Consider the following 13,021-nt stretch of genomic DNA (forward strand, 5'->3'; position numbering starts at 1 on the left):
CAGCACCCCCATCTTCCTCTCCCCTCCTTCCCCCTGCGCCACTCTCAGCTGTCCACTCACAGACCAGAGGGTCTCCAGCCTCCCTAGGAAGGGGTTCCCAGCTCTCCAAGACCCTCCACCAGCTGCCCAAAGGCCCCGAACCAACCCATCTGTCCCATTGTTTCCACACTCAGGGCTGGTGGCCGTGGCCTCTGGCAGAGAATCATAAGCAGACTCCCAAACCCTGGGAATGCTCAGAAATGGGGGAGGGAGCCCCAACCCCCAGACAGCTATGGAGCCCACCTACTGACCACGGACCAGTTAGACTCTATGGCAAGTTGGGGTTCAGGTAGGGAGATTCGTAGGCCTGAGGCAAATTAAAACATCTGTTCCCCACCATCACCATCCTTCCCCTTCACCTGGTATCCAAAAGCATGCTTTGGGAATGGGAGTAAGATTTCAAAACAGGCAACACACAGCAGGAAGAGGAGGAGCTCCGTCCACTTTGCAGAGGGGAGAGGAGCAGGATGGCCAGTTCCCCACTTCCCTTCCCAGCTACTGGTGTCCTGGGCTTGGGGGACAGGGGCCTGGGGGCCTGACCCCTCTGGTAGCAGTGCCTGGAAATGCTTCACCCCCCAAGGCTGCAGGCATGATCCAGCCCTCCCTCACTGCCTTCTCTCCCCAGCTGGGTGAGGGGCTTACTTTGCCCTCAGAAGCCTCCCTGAAACCCCACACAACCAACAGGCGGCCTCAAGAAAGAGGGAGCTGAATCGGTGTTCAGAACTGGGCAGAGGTTTGGCCTTTTTAAAAAATAATAATAATAATAATCTGTTGCCCAGGATCACAAGCCTCAGAAAAAAAAAAAAAAAAAAAAGAGTTAACAATCACTGTTCACTCCCACCTGCTGCCCTCCAGCTCCTTAGCTCGAGGATTTCTCCCTGAGGACATCCAGCTCTCTGCCTTTTTCCACCAGAGATCCTCGCCCCTCCCAAGTGCCCTCCCACCCTCCCTTCCCCAGGCACCCCTGTCTTTCTCCCTCCCCAGGAATGGAAGCCTGCTAAAAGGGACACCAAGTCACCACTGCTACCAGGAGCCAGGCCTGGGACTTGCGGCATCCTGTGGGAGTGTGAGCGTGGCTCTGGCCAGAGCCAACTTCTCCCTCGGGCTGAGACATGGGGACCCCCTGAAGAGGGGCTAGGAGGGGCAGCCGGGGAGTGAGAGAAGAAGGGGCTGCTTCTGTCCCAGCACTTCCACGACAGGCTAAAAACCAGCCTGGGGGGCACGGATGTGGTCCTCAGGGCCCACCCTGGGCCACGGGCAGCGCAACACCCCCTACCTCCTCACACACAGACCCAAAGAGGAGACTATAAGCCCCTCTTCTTTGAGTCCTGAGGCCTGAGGTTGCCAGCAACCTTTCTTCAGCGGCATAAAAGAGCGCAGGTCTCCTCCACTTGCCCCGAAAGGAAAAGTAACAACAATCATCTCATTTTTCTTCCTTAAAACATCAAAACTTTTTAAGCGGAGGGTTGAAAAGAAGCGGGCTGTATTCAAAGCACGAATACAAAAATGCACCAGGAGTGTGTAACCCTCCAGGGTATCATGAAACCATCACTGTGAAACCCAAACCCTCCCCCAACTTCAAAACCTGTTATCTTCCCCAGCTCTGGAGGAATCTGGCCTCCTTCCCGCCCTTCCACCCACCCACAGGCTCTTCCCTGGTTCCAGTCGGCTGGGCTCAGCCTGCCCGGGCTTCTGGCTTGCTACCTCGCCCTGGGGCAGGGACAGGAGCAGGGGAGCCTTGGGACCCGCTGGCTCCTGCTTCAGGGGCGATGAGTCAGTGAGGGGTTCCAAAGGAAAGCCAGAATGTCAATCTCCTAGCAGGAGCCCTGTTTCTATTTCCACATAATGTTGCCTGCACTGGATTTGCTACAGATCCAAAAAGCAGGGTTTCAAAAATGCCTACAGGAAACAGGATTTCCACTTCCGGTTGGGTCTGGCAGCCTCACCTCTCTGGTTTGCTGGAGCCACAATACAGAGGGGTGAAGCCCAGCAAAGTTCTCCTGGCTGTTCCCAGCATTTGAGCTGGAAGACAACCACATCATTATCTCCATTTGGTGGCCTCTGCAGAAAATGACAATAGCTACCATGGAGTGGGGACCATCATCATGCCAGACCCGTGCCAGGATCTTTACCAATGTCACCTCGAATACCTGCAAAGACCATGCTGGATAGGCCATGTTTCCCCACCTTACAGACATGTGAAATGAGGCTCAGAGAGGTGAAGTCATTGGCCCAAGGTCAGTCAGCTAGAAAGTGGCAGTGTTGGTCGGAAAGTGAGCGTTACCCATGAACTGAAACAAATCATAGCCCTCTCCAAAAGTCACCTTTCCATTCTCAACTGCATTAATCTTATAGAAGGAGTATCCTGAGCACCTTCATTTTAAAGTCCCCAACCCCATGTACATCCCTCACCTCCACCCCACAGCCCATGCAAGTCATGATTTCCTTGGTGGCAGCCCAGCCCTGGCAATATAAACTCCCTTTGGTCACAAGGGAGATTTGAAGAAGACATCTAACATTGGCTAATGCACACAAGAAGGCAGACATGGAAAACATCTGGAGTTCTTCCCAGAAAAGCATGGCTCTGCAGTGCTTGTTTATGTAACATGATGCTTAAGAGTCCCAGTGTCACTCTGGAATAGGCAGGGCAAGTGTTACTATCTCCATTTTCCAGGTGGGCAATTGAGGTTCAGTGAGGTTAGGTGACTTGCCCAGTGTCACACAGCTACTCCATGGCAGAGGCAACACAAAACCCCTGATAGAAGCATCCTATGATTCTATCTCATTCTCTGGGGTTCAAAAAAAAGAGACCAATTTAAAGTTTACCAACCCCGTCCTCTTTTGAACACAGAGGTGATAAATGTGACCATGGAGACTTTTGTCTGCTTGTAGTACCCTGACAGTGCCAGCCCACAAGCTGGCTTGCTATCCCCGCTTTCCAGATGGGGAAACTGAGGCCTCCAAAGATGAAGAACGTGTTGGGCCCATTCTTCAGGGAGTAATGAAGCTGAGAGGGGAACTCCGGGGCCATCCTAACGTCACTCCAGAGCCCTGACCCTCACCAGTGCAGGCAAGTTCCAGTGCCCTGCCTTGGCCTGGGAGACCCAGCTGAGGCTCAGCTTGTGTAGGCAGAGCAGACATGGGGCTGAGATCGAACAGGGCTGCCCTATCACCTGCACTTCTGTGGAAAACAAATTTGCACATACTCTGAAGAGGACGTGTGAAGTTGTAGAGCCACAATTTGGGGTTTCGGACTTGCTTTTTAAACTTTTAAGCTATTGTGGCACTTGGGAACATTTGGGGAACTTTTTTTTCTAAATTTAAATTAAAATGACGCTCAAAACCAATTATTAGCCTTTGGAGACAGCCTGCTTTGGGTTTTGTGGGAAGAGAGAGAGCTGGAGTAGTCAGGAGAGAAAATGTGCCCCTCTGATGGAATGTCACCCTCCCTATCCCTCCCTGGGCCTTCAGGATTCAGACAAGCTCACCGACCAGCAGGCGGAAGGAAATTACTTATGAGGAAGATGAAAATTCCATCCGGATGGGGGCCCTTTAAATGAGACCATTATGTATGTGTGTGATTCACTCTGAGGCCACAGGCCCCTGCAGGAGAGTGACCCCCATCGCTTGCCACAGGTCACTCTGCTGAAGGGTGGGGGAGACCCACACTGCTTGGTTTCATGCCAGGCTGCCCTGGGTCCACTGGCCAAGAGCAATTAGCCTAGAGAGGAGCACTCCTGCTGAGGGACAGCACAAATACTGCAGCCGGGCAGAAGTGGCCCAACTAGCCTGAGTCTCCGGGAGCTTCCTCAGGAGCTGAAGAACTAAAAATAACCTGGGCCTTTGTTGTGAGCAGCCAGACCACAGAGATGGAGCTGATTTCAGAGAAGCCAAGCATGCGCGAGGGTTCCGCTCACCGAGACCTGCCCTTTGGGCAAATGATTTTTCCAGAAATATGTCAGTTATTGTGCTGCTGCTGCGATTCAAAGTCAGCCCAATCCGCTCCAGCCCTCGGGGCTATCTTCCAACACACAGAGTTCTCGGAAGCTCAGCCTCCCCACCTCTTTCTTCTAGACACATTTTTTTGAAAACAAGAGTCCTGCATGTTTGGGGAGCTTAGGAGACAAGACAGCCCCCGCACTGAGAGTTTTAAAATGTGGCCACCCTGGTCGTGAATAATGACCATGTCACCCTAATTATTTGTTTAGATAACAATCTTCTCTCCCCCATCCTAAAATTCCCAGTCAGGTCTCAGTAGACAATAGCAAACAAACACTACGTGGAAGGAAGAAATTACTTGGAAAAAGGAATTCAGAGCGTCGCATCAGTACTGAAGGTTTCTCAAAGCTGCAGCCCCCTGTTATCCAGCATTCGGACACATGATTGGGCAGCCTTCGCTCCCCTTCCTGGTTCTTCAGTCCCACCAGGAGAAGCTGAACCAGGTCTCCAGAACCAGGTGGGCTGAGAGGCAGAGGCTTGACCGTCTTCCTCTGTCCATAGGCCATGACTGGTCTCACCTAAAGGATGCCCCAGCTCTGAAGGTCAAGGAACCAGCCTGGCCTCTTGCAAAGTCTCTCCCGATGGATAACAAGTACTGACTGGCTATGGAGGGGCCTTGGAACCATTTCCACAATGTTTCCTCCCATGTCTCTGCGCGTCTCCCTCCTTCCCCGCCCCCATCTAGTAACTTTACGCAGTGGCTCAAGACCAGGCTGGCTGTGGATGCCACTGCTGGGGTTCTAGAAGGCAACTCTTTGTCTCCACAGACACCAAGGAACAAGAAGGGGTTTCAAGACCCCAAGTCTAGAAGTTTCCAGTGAGGCTTGCCATAAACGACAACTTCTCCACAGCCCTTTGTTCCTCAGGTGAGAATTTCAGGATGCAGAGCCTAAGCTGGGGACACGGGGGCTGTGCCAAGATTTCTTGGAACACAATAGATTAAAAAACACCACACTACACACAAGTAATGGATGAGTGGTCAGGAAATGGCTTCCCTTAAAATGGGAACCAATGAGAGGGCCTCGGTGCTAGGGTAAAAGTGAGAGGGGTTCCACAGGGCTGGGGCCAGAGGTGTTCTTCCAAAGTGCAACTTCCTTCCGGTAGAAACAAGGAGGTGCTGGCTGAAGTTCCGTACATATCGGGGGAGGTCAGGAGATGCCTCACCCTCTTCGTTCCATGTGTCCGTGCCCCTCTGGGACTATTTCTTTTCCTTACAGTTGGTCTGGCTGGATATGTGGGAGGAGGGTGCGTTCTGGTTTGAGCTGGGCTCTGCTTTAGGATCTCCAGCAGCGAGTCACATTCTGTGACCTGGGGCCCTAGGCCTGGCAGCCAAAGGCTGAGGCTTTCTCTTTGAGCAGTTCCCAGCATAAGTGGCAGCTCCAGCTTCCTGCAAGAAATGAGATGGCTTTAGTAGCAGCCCCTCTGCTAACTCTGGAGCCCCACCCCAGTGGCCCTAACTTCTTGTAAATCCTGTTTCCTTTGAACTTTGGCAATGCAGAAACCAAGTCCCAGGCCTGAAAACGTGCCAGAGTCTGTGGCTCAGCAGAAAGCAGGTGCTCAGAGGAGATGGGCTCAACTCTTATCAAGACCCTCACTACTAGTGTCATGCCTCCAAACTAGTGTTGCCGGGCCTGCACCAGTTCCCCTGGAAGCTCACACCTCCCGGTCATCTCCACTGCATGTCTGGGAAAAACTTCCTTGGCCCTCAAGTTGAAATTTCAGCTGCTTGCACTGTGCCTCAGTTTCTTCATCTGTAAAATGGCAGTCGTCGTACCTACCTTGTGGGGTTGTGATGATTAAATGAGACAAGACATGGACATGTAAAGCCATTAGCACAAGGCCTGTACCATAGTGAGAGCTCAGTAAGTGCTAGTAGTAGTAGTATCTGTTGCTGTTCTTATTGTTGATTTCATCATCGTTACCTTCTGGGGGCTCAGCCACCGGGGGATTTAAACAGTACATGTGATAGCCACGGTCACAGTCATCGCAGAAGAGTAGCTGGTCCTGGTGGAACACAGAGTAAGCACAGAGGAGGAGAGATTCCATTATTCGGGGCCAATGTCTGGCCCCCACTTACCCATCAGCCTTATTTCCACGTCGGTCTCACTGGATCCCCTTTCCAGGCCCCACCTGGAGTCCTCACTGTCCCCTGAACATGCCTGTGCTTTTCCCACAACTGGAGTTTCCTCCTCTACCTCCCAGCCTATATAAATCCTACCCCCATTTTAGGGTTCTGCTCAACTCGTACCTCCTCCAAGACGCCTTCTGTGACTAACACCTCACATCCAAATTTAAAGGGATCCCTTATTCTTCTGAACTTCCAAAGCCAATAGCTCTGCTTCCAAAGGGCAGAAAATGTCTCTATTCTCCATGACTTTATATATTTGAAGATCTTAATTGAATTCTTCTGGACTCCACTCTCTCCATCTGTGAAATGGCCAACAGCTGTACTGGGATGAACCTCAGAACCTCTTCAGGGTTTCATTAGAATGTAGAAAAATGCAAGTAGCGCCATCCCTCGGCTTCCAGAAGCTTCCTCACTGTCTGGAGGCTGGAGCCCAGGTGAGAACAGGGCACCCCATGGTTGTGGTTAACTTCAAAGGACACAGGCCATATCTTTACACCTATGGCTACTTCTGCCTGGAGGCTCTCCCAGGCCCTGACCCTTTCTCTGCATGTCCATTCCCTGCCTGCCCTTCAAGTACGTCTTCTTCAAGCACTTCTTTTCCACAAAGACTTTGCTAATCTACCTCAACTGGAAGTTGTCTCTTCCCTCATGCAGCCCTGTGGTACTTTCCCTTTCTGTGACATTTATATGCATTTTCCTTTATGTTACATGCCTGGCATGTGGTAGACATCTAATCACGTTTGTTTTCTTGGCTGGGCACTGTGGCTCATGCCTGTAATCCCAGCACTTAGGGAGGCCAAGGCGGGTGGTTCACTTGAGGTCAGGAGTTCGAGACCAGCTTGGCCAACATGGTGAAACCCCATCTCTACTAACAATACAAAAATTAGCCAGGCATGGTGGTGTGCACCTGTAATCCCAGCTACTCAGGAGGATGAGGCAGGAGAATCTCTTGAACCCGGGAGGTAGAGGTTGCAGTGAGCCAAGATCGCACCACTGCACTCCAGCCTGGGCAACTGAGTGAGACTCTGTCTCAAAAAAAAAAAAAAAGAGACATCTACATGTTTGTTTTCTTGAATAGTTCATTTGGAACATGCCTCTTTTTTCCACCCTTTATCCCCTTTATGGACTATAAAGCCCTTGGGGGCAAAATCGTGTTTTCCTCATCACTGCATCCACTGTAAAGACTTCCTTGCATACAGGAGCTGCTCGGAAACTGTTTGTGATCTGGCCCCACCCCTAGTTTCAGCCCTGTTCTATTTGGTGATTGTTGAAACTGTTTGGATGGCTTATGAGGCTTTTTCAAAATAAAATTTTATATCAAATCTCACCTTGGCCCCCACCAGTGCAGAAATCCTGGATAAAATTAGACATAGCAGTTGGAATCCCCAGGGAGCAAGCAATGAGGGCTTTTTTTGTCATGCTAAAACCCGTCAGTGGGGCAACAGGAGAGCTTTTGAAGAGTTATCAACAGGGGAGTGATATGATCAGATTGCAGCTTAGAAAGATCCTACTAGCTGCTATGTAAGAGTAGATACCCAGTGGGGGAGAGGTTCATTCAAGAGGCCAGGGGACCAGTTAGGAAGCTGCTATAGCTATCCAGGTGCGTGATGATGGTGGCCTGAATTACAATTGCGGCATGGAGAAAGAAATGGGTCTTGCTCCCATTTAAGCATCATTGATTAGATGGGGAGAGTGATAGGGAAGAAGCCAAGGATGCCGTCTGGGTTGTGGCTTTGTCAGCAAGCCAGATGATACAGCCACCCACTGGGACATGGGAGGAAGAGCAGACTCATGGGAGGGAGAGGGCAACCTCAGCTATAGACATGTTCTACAGATAGGGATGACCTGGAGGCTGTTGAAGAGAGCAGGAGAGAAGTCTGGGCCTGAGATATGGATTTGGGAGTCATTGTAATTAGATGGCAAGTGAAGGTCCTAGGAAAGGAAGCCCAGAATGTGTGAGAGCAAATGTCTTTGACCTTGTCTTCATGGAGAAGTGTCCATGAACCCCTTGAAATGATACACACAATTTTGTACATAGGTAGAAATGTACATTTTTATACGGAAAGAGTAAATCCGTAACTTTCATTGAATTCTCTGAAAGATCAAGGACCCAAAAGAGTTTACTGAGAAGAAGGCCAAGAGTTTACTGAGAAGAAGTACACTTGGGGTACTCCAACTTTACAGGACAGGCAGAGAAAAAAAGACTGAAAAGGAACAGTCAGAGAGGTGGGATGAAGACGAGCACACTGTAGTTTACGCCAAAAACAGTTACATCATTATTGTAGTGCCAGCATAAGCTACAGGACAATTTGACTTAGGGATAATACAAGGAGAAACAAGTTAGGATGGAGACAGAAAACAGACAGGACTTGTCAGAAACAGTGTTATTAATGCCTTAAAAACAGTAATAACCCCTACTATAGCAGTGACATGGGAAATACAAATAGGTAGAATATCCTGGATTACAATTTCCCAAAGGAAAACTAGGCATCTGAGAGTTTAAGTGCATTTTGCATGGGTTGACCACTGTCTAGCACCATATTCTCTTCTCTTCCACCACCAAGAACCCCCAGCTCATGCTAACTCTCATGACAAACACAATTTTAGTACCTCTCACTACCAACTATCCAGGAACCAGGAATCACCTATTACTACAGTTCCAGCAGAATGGGAATCCCATTCTCGGATATCCAGGGTAAATCCCTGACCATGTGAGAGGAATCCTAACACCCCAACAACCTCACCCCCTGACTCCTCCTCAAAGGCTCTGCCAAGTCAACAAAAAAATCCTCTACATTTACACTATCTGTAAAGCCAAAGACCAGCATCAACCTAAATGTCCATCAATAAGGGAATGGTTGGATAAGCTAGTAAAAATTATGTAGCTGTAGGAAGGAATGAAGAATGTCTATATATTCCTCCAGATTAATCTCTAAGATATTCAGAGAAAACAAGCAAGATGGAGAAAACACATATACTTGTTACCATTTTTCATGGATTCATATATACACACACGTTTACATTTAAACAAAATGGAAAGACAAATCATATTTTTTAAATGGTTGCCTATATGCAGAGTGAAGGAATAGTGTGGAAGAGGTAAGTAGAGAGCTACATTTCTTTGAATATAATGTTTCTTTATAAATTTGATTTTAGAACCAATAAATATTTTACACAGTCATAAAACAAAATTTAAATAGCAATATGTCCCTAAAAAACAAAAGAAAAATGAGGCAAATGAATTTGGTTATGTATCCAATTGGTGGCATAACCACACAGAGAGAAACTATTCCATCTGACTATAAAACAATTAATTTAACAATACATCCTTAGTAGGACATACCTTAAGGTCATACATAAATGCACATCTGCATATATATGTGTGTGTGTGTAATGTTCAGCAATTATATTATTGGTTTAAATATTGGAATCAATATTCTAAGACTGCTTTATGTGCATCAGATGAGTAATTATGTTGGTATTATTGAAGAGCAAGATTTTGTAACATGGTTGAAAGAAAATAGAAATGTAGGCCAATGAAGTTAAGTCAAAACTCAATAGTTGGTTCTAAGTATGAACTGGATGCATCAGTATAAATTCATGGTGTATTGTATCTTTAAAACAAGCAAAAAATATTTTCTACCTCTGTCCACAGAAAGTGCTCCAAAACAATGACTAACAGCAAAATTAGCACCTCTAGCACCCATATTATGTTCTCTAAAGACCATTGCCCACTAAAAGGAATTAGGAGTCCTGGGAGAAACAAGTGATTCCAGGTCTGGAGCATAAAATGTATAAATATATTTACATATTACAAAGTAAGGAAGCTATCAAATACTATTAGGATTATGTCAAAAGGACTCAGGATCCAACCTGAATATGTTACCACTGGTCAAAGATGGGACAATTTTACCTATAATGGATTACAACAAATAAAATATGTTTAAAATCTTAAGTTCATAAACATATTTTTTAAAACCTTAGTCACCTTCAGAAGATGCTAGAGAAACATCACACTATATTTTTATTTATTTATTTGAAATAATTTTAAACTTAGAGAAAAGTACAGAAATTATGCAGAGAATTGTACTCACTGTGCCCTAATATTAACATCTTATATTACTATAGCAGAATTACGAAAATCAGAAAATTACCATTGGTGTAATACTATTAACTAATCTACAGACTTTATTTTAATTTCTCCAGTTTTCCCACCTATGTTTTTTTTTTTTTTTTTCTGAGACAGATTCTTACTCTGTTGCCCAAGCTGGAGTGCAGTGGTGCCATCTCGGCTCACTGCAGCCTCCTTCTCCCGGGCTCAAGCAATTCTCCTGCCTCAGCGTCCTGAGTAACTGGGATTACAGGCATGTGCAACCACGCCTGGCTAATTTTTGTATTTTTAGTAGAGACGGGGCTTCACCACGTTGGCCAGGCTGTTCTCCAGCTCCTGACCTCACGTAATCCGCCCGCCTCAGCCTCCCAAAGTGCTGGGATTACAGGCGTGAGCCACCACGCCCGGCCCCCAACCTATGTCTCTTTACCAGGGATCCAGTCCAAGATCCCTCATTGCATTTAATTGTTGTGTTTTCTTAGTATCCTTCAATCTGTGACAGTTCCTCAGTTTCTTTGTCTTTCATGAGCTTGACACTTTCAAAAAATCCAAGCCAGTGATTTTGTAAATGTCACTCAATTTCAGTTGGATCTTTTCTCATGATAAGATCCACATATGCATACATTTTTAGCAAGAATACCACTAAAGTAATGTTGTGCCCTTCTTGGCGCATCATATCGGGGGAAATTGAGGCCAGTATGTCTTATTACTTGTAATGTTATCTGTGATTATATAGTTAAGGTAGTGTCTGCCATTTTTTTTCACTGTAAAGTTACTGTTTTTCCCTTTGTAATATACTAATAAGTAATATTGTTGGGGAGATACTTGGAGATTATCTCCTCAACAAGAGAAATAGGATATTTGAGATTATGTAAATATCCTATTTCTCATCATCCTTTGGCCCACTAATTTTAGCATCAATTGACAGTTCGTCCTTATAACCATAACTGTGAAGTGTGCCCAATGATTATTTCCCCTTTCCCTCTACATTTACTCATTGGAATTCTGCTCTAAGGAAGAGCTTACCTTCTCCTCTGTTTACTTATTTATTCAATTTTTATATTAGTATAGATATTTATTTTTTCTTTAGGTTATAACCTAATAATATCATTATTTTTTTGCTCAAGTTTTCCTAGATTTGGTCATTAGGGGTTCCTTCAAGTTGCTTCCTGTGTCCTCTAGACACATGAAAATATCCTTTCATTTTTTGAACACTTCCTTACTTTCTGACACCACATAATCCTCCAGGCTTATCTGGCATATTTTGCATCCCAGCCCTGGAATCAGCCATTTCTCTAAGGATCCATGGTTCTTCTTATGAGAGAATGGTGTTTAGAAACCAATTCCTTGATGCCATGTGTCTTCATTGCTTCTGTGTTGTCATTGCTTCTAGGCCCTCCCAGCCAACACAGCTAGGAAATAAATGTATGTGTAGGTACACATGCATACATCTCTACTTATTTCTGTCTATTAATATGTGTGTACACATATGGCTAGATATAATATGTATAAACTAGATATAACACATTGTATGTAAAATCATGAATTCATAGTGATACCCACTATTCCAAACCAATGCCTTCAATCTAGCCTTCCCCCCTTTATTTGGTTATTCTTTTTCTGACTTTGAGAAACTAGACTCTCATTAGTCACAATACACAGTCATTAGTTCAAATCTAGCATACGTAGTTTCAGAATTACTAATTCATATACCTATGAAAATAAATTAACTAGAGTACAGTATTTGTGGTACAGTTATTTCTGTCCTTAGCTTTACAACACACAGTCAAAATACTGTTTTCCAAAGTTACTTAGGTTATTCTTTTCTTCCTCACTCTTTGGTATAGTTACATTATCTATTTACGTTATACTGTTTATTTGTTACTGTTTTTATTTCATTTTAGTTTTTCCCTACATCTTGGTTGATTTTAAGTATTTATCTATTTGGGAGGTATGTAAAACCTTATGATGGTTGTAAGAGTCAAAGCTATACAAGAAAGTATTCTCAAAGAAGTGTTGTTCCTCCCTTATCCCTACTATCCCATTTTCATTTTCCCATTTTTCTCTACCCCATTCTCCCAGACCCGTGTAGGTAACCAGTCTCATTAGCATCCTGTTTATTCTTCCTATATTTCTTTTACGCAAGTGAGCAAATGCATGTAGGTTTTCTTATGTCTCTTTTTTCTTACAATAAGGTCAGCATACTATAGATATTCTATTTTACTTTGCTTTTTTACTTAATATATTCTGGAAATCACTCCAAATCAATTCATAGACATCTGCCTTATTCTTTTTTACAGCTGTATAGTACTCCACTGTGTGGCTGTGCATTGTTTATTCAACAACTACTCTTCCATATATGGATATTTAGGGTGTTTCCAATATTCTGTAGTAATGAACAATGCTACCACAAATAACCTTATGCATTCCATCATGTTGCGGGTATATCTTCAAGGTAGATTCCTATAGGTGAGAATGCTTAGTCAAAAGTTAAGTGCATATTAGCTCTGTTAGGTATTGTCAAATTTCCCTCCCCAGGGTTGTACTAATTTGTATTCCCACCAACAATGTATGAAGGCACCATTTTTCCCATAGCTTCATCAACAGAATATATTGTCATACTTTTCAACTTTTGCCCATCTGATAAGTAAGAAATGATATCTCAGCTTTGAGTTTCTTTGTGAGTGCATTTGAACTTTTTTTTTTTTGCATCTTTAAGGGTCATTTTTATATCTTTTGTGGGT

General features: G+C 45.2%; 1 protein-coding gene across 1 annotated transcript in view; it reads right to left on the bottom strand.

Moving 5' to 3' along the window:
* Positions 1-5,006: 5,006 nt before the first annotated feature.
* The window catches only part of DPF3 (double PHD fingers 3), a 276,138-nt gene continuing 268,123 nt past the window's right edge, over positions 5,007-13,021 (bottom strand). The window contains exons 10-11 of the mRNA XM_019010025.4: positions 5,961-6,042; positions 5,007-5,425 (exon numbers count right to left, since the gene is read on the bottom strand). Coding sequence (XP_018865570.1) covers positions 5,355-5,425; positions 5,961-6,042 — 153 coding nt within the window. The 3' untranslated portion in view covers positions 5,007-5,354. The remainder of the gene's footprint in view (positions 5,426-5,960; positions 6,043-13,021) is intronic.

The sequence above is a fragment of the Gorilla gorilla genome, chromosome 15 (genome assembly GCF_029281585.2).
Source record: "Gorilla gorilla gorilla isolate KB3781 chromosome 15, NHGRI_mGorGor1-v2.1_pri, whole genome shotgun sequence".
Taxonomy (NCBI): Eukaryota; Metazoa; Chordata; class Mammalia; order Primates; family Hominidae; genus Gorilla; species Gorilla gorilla.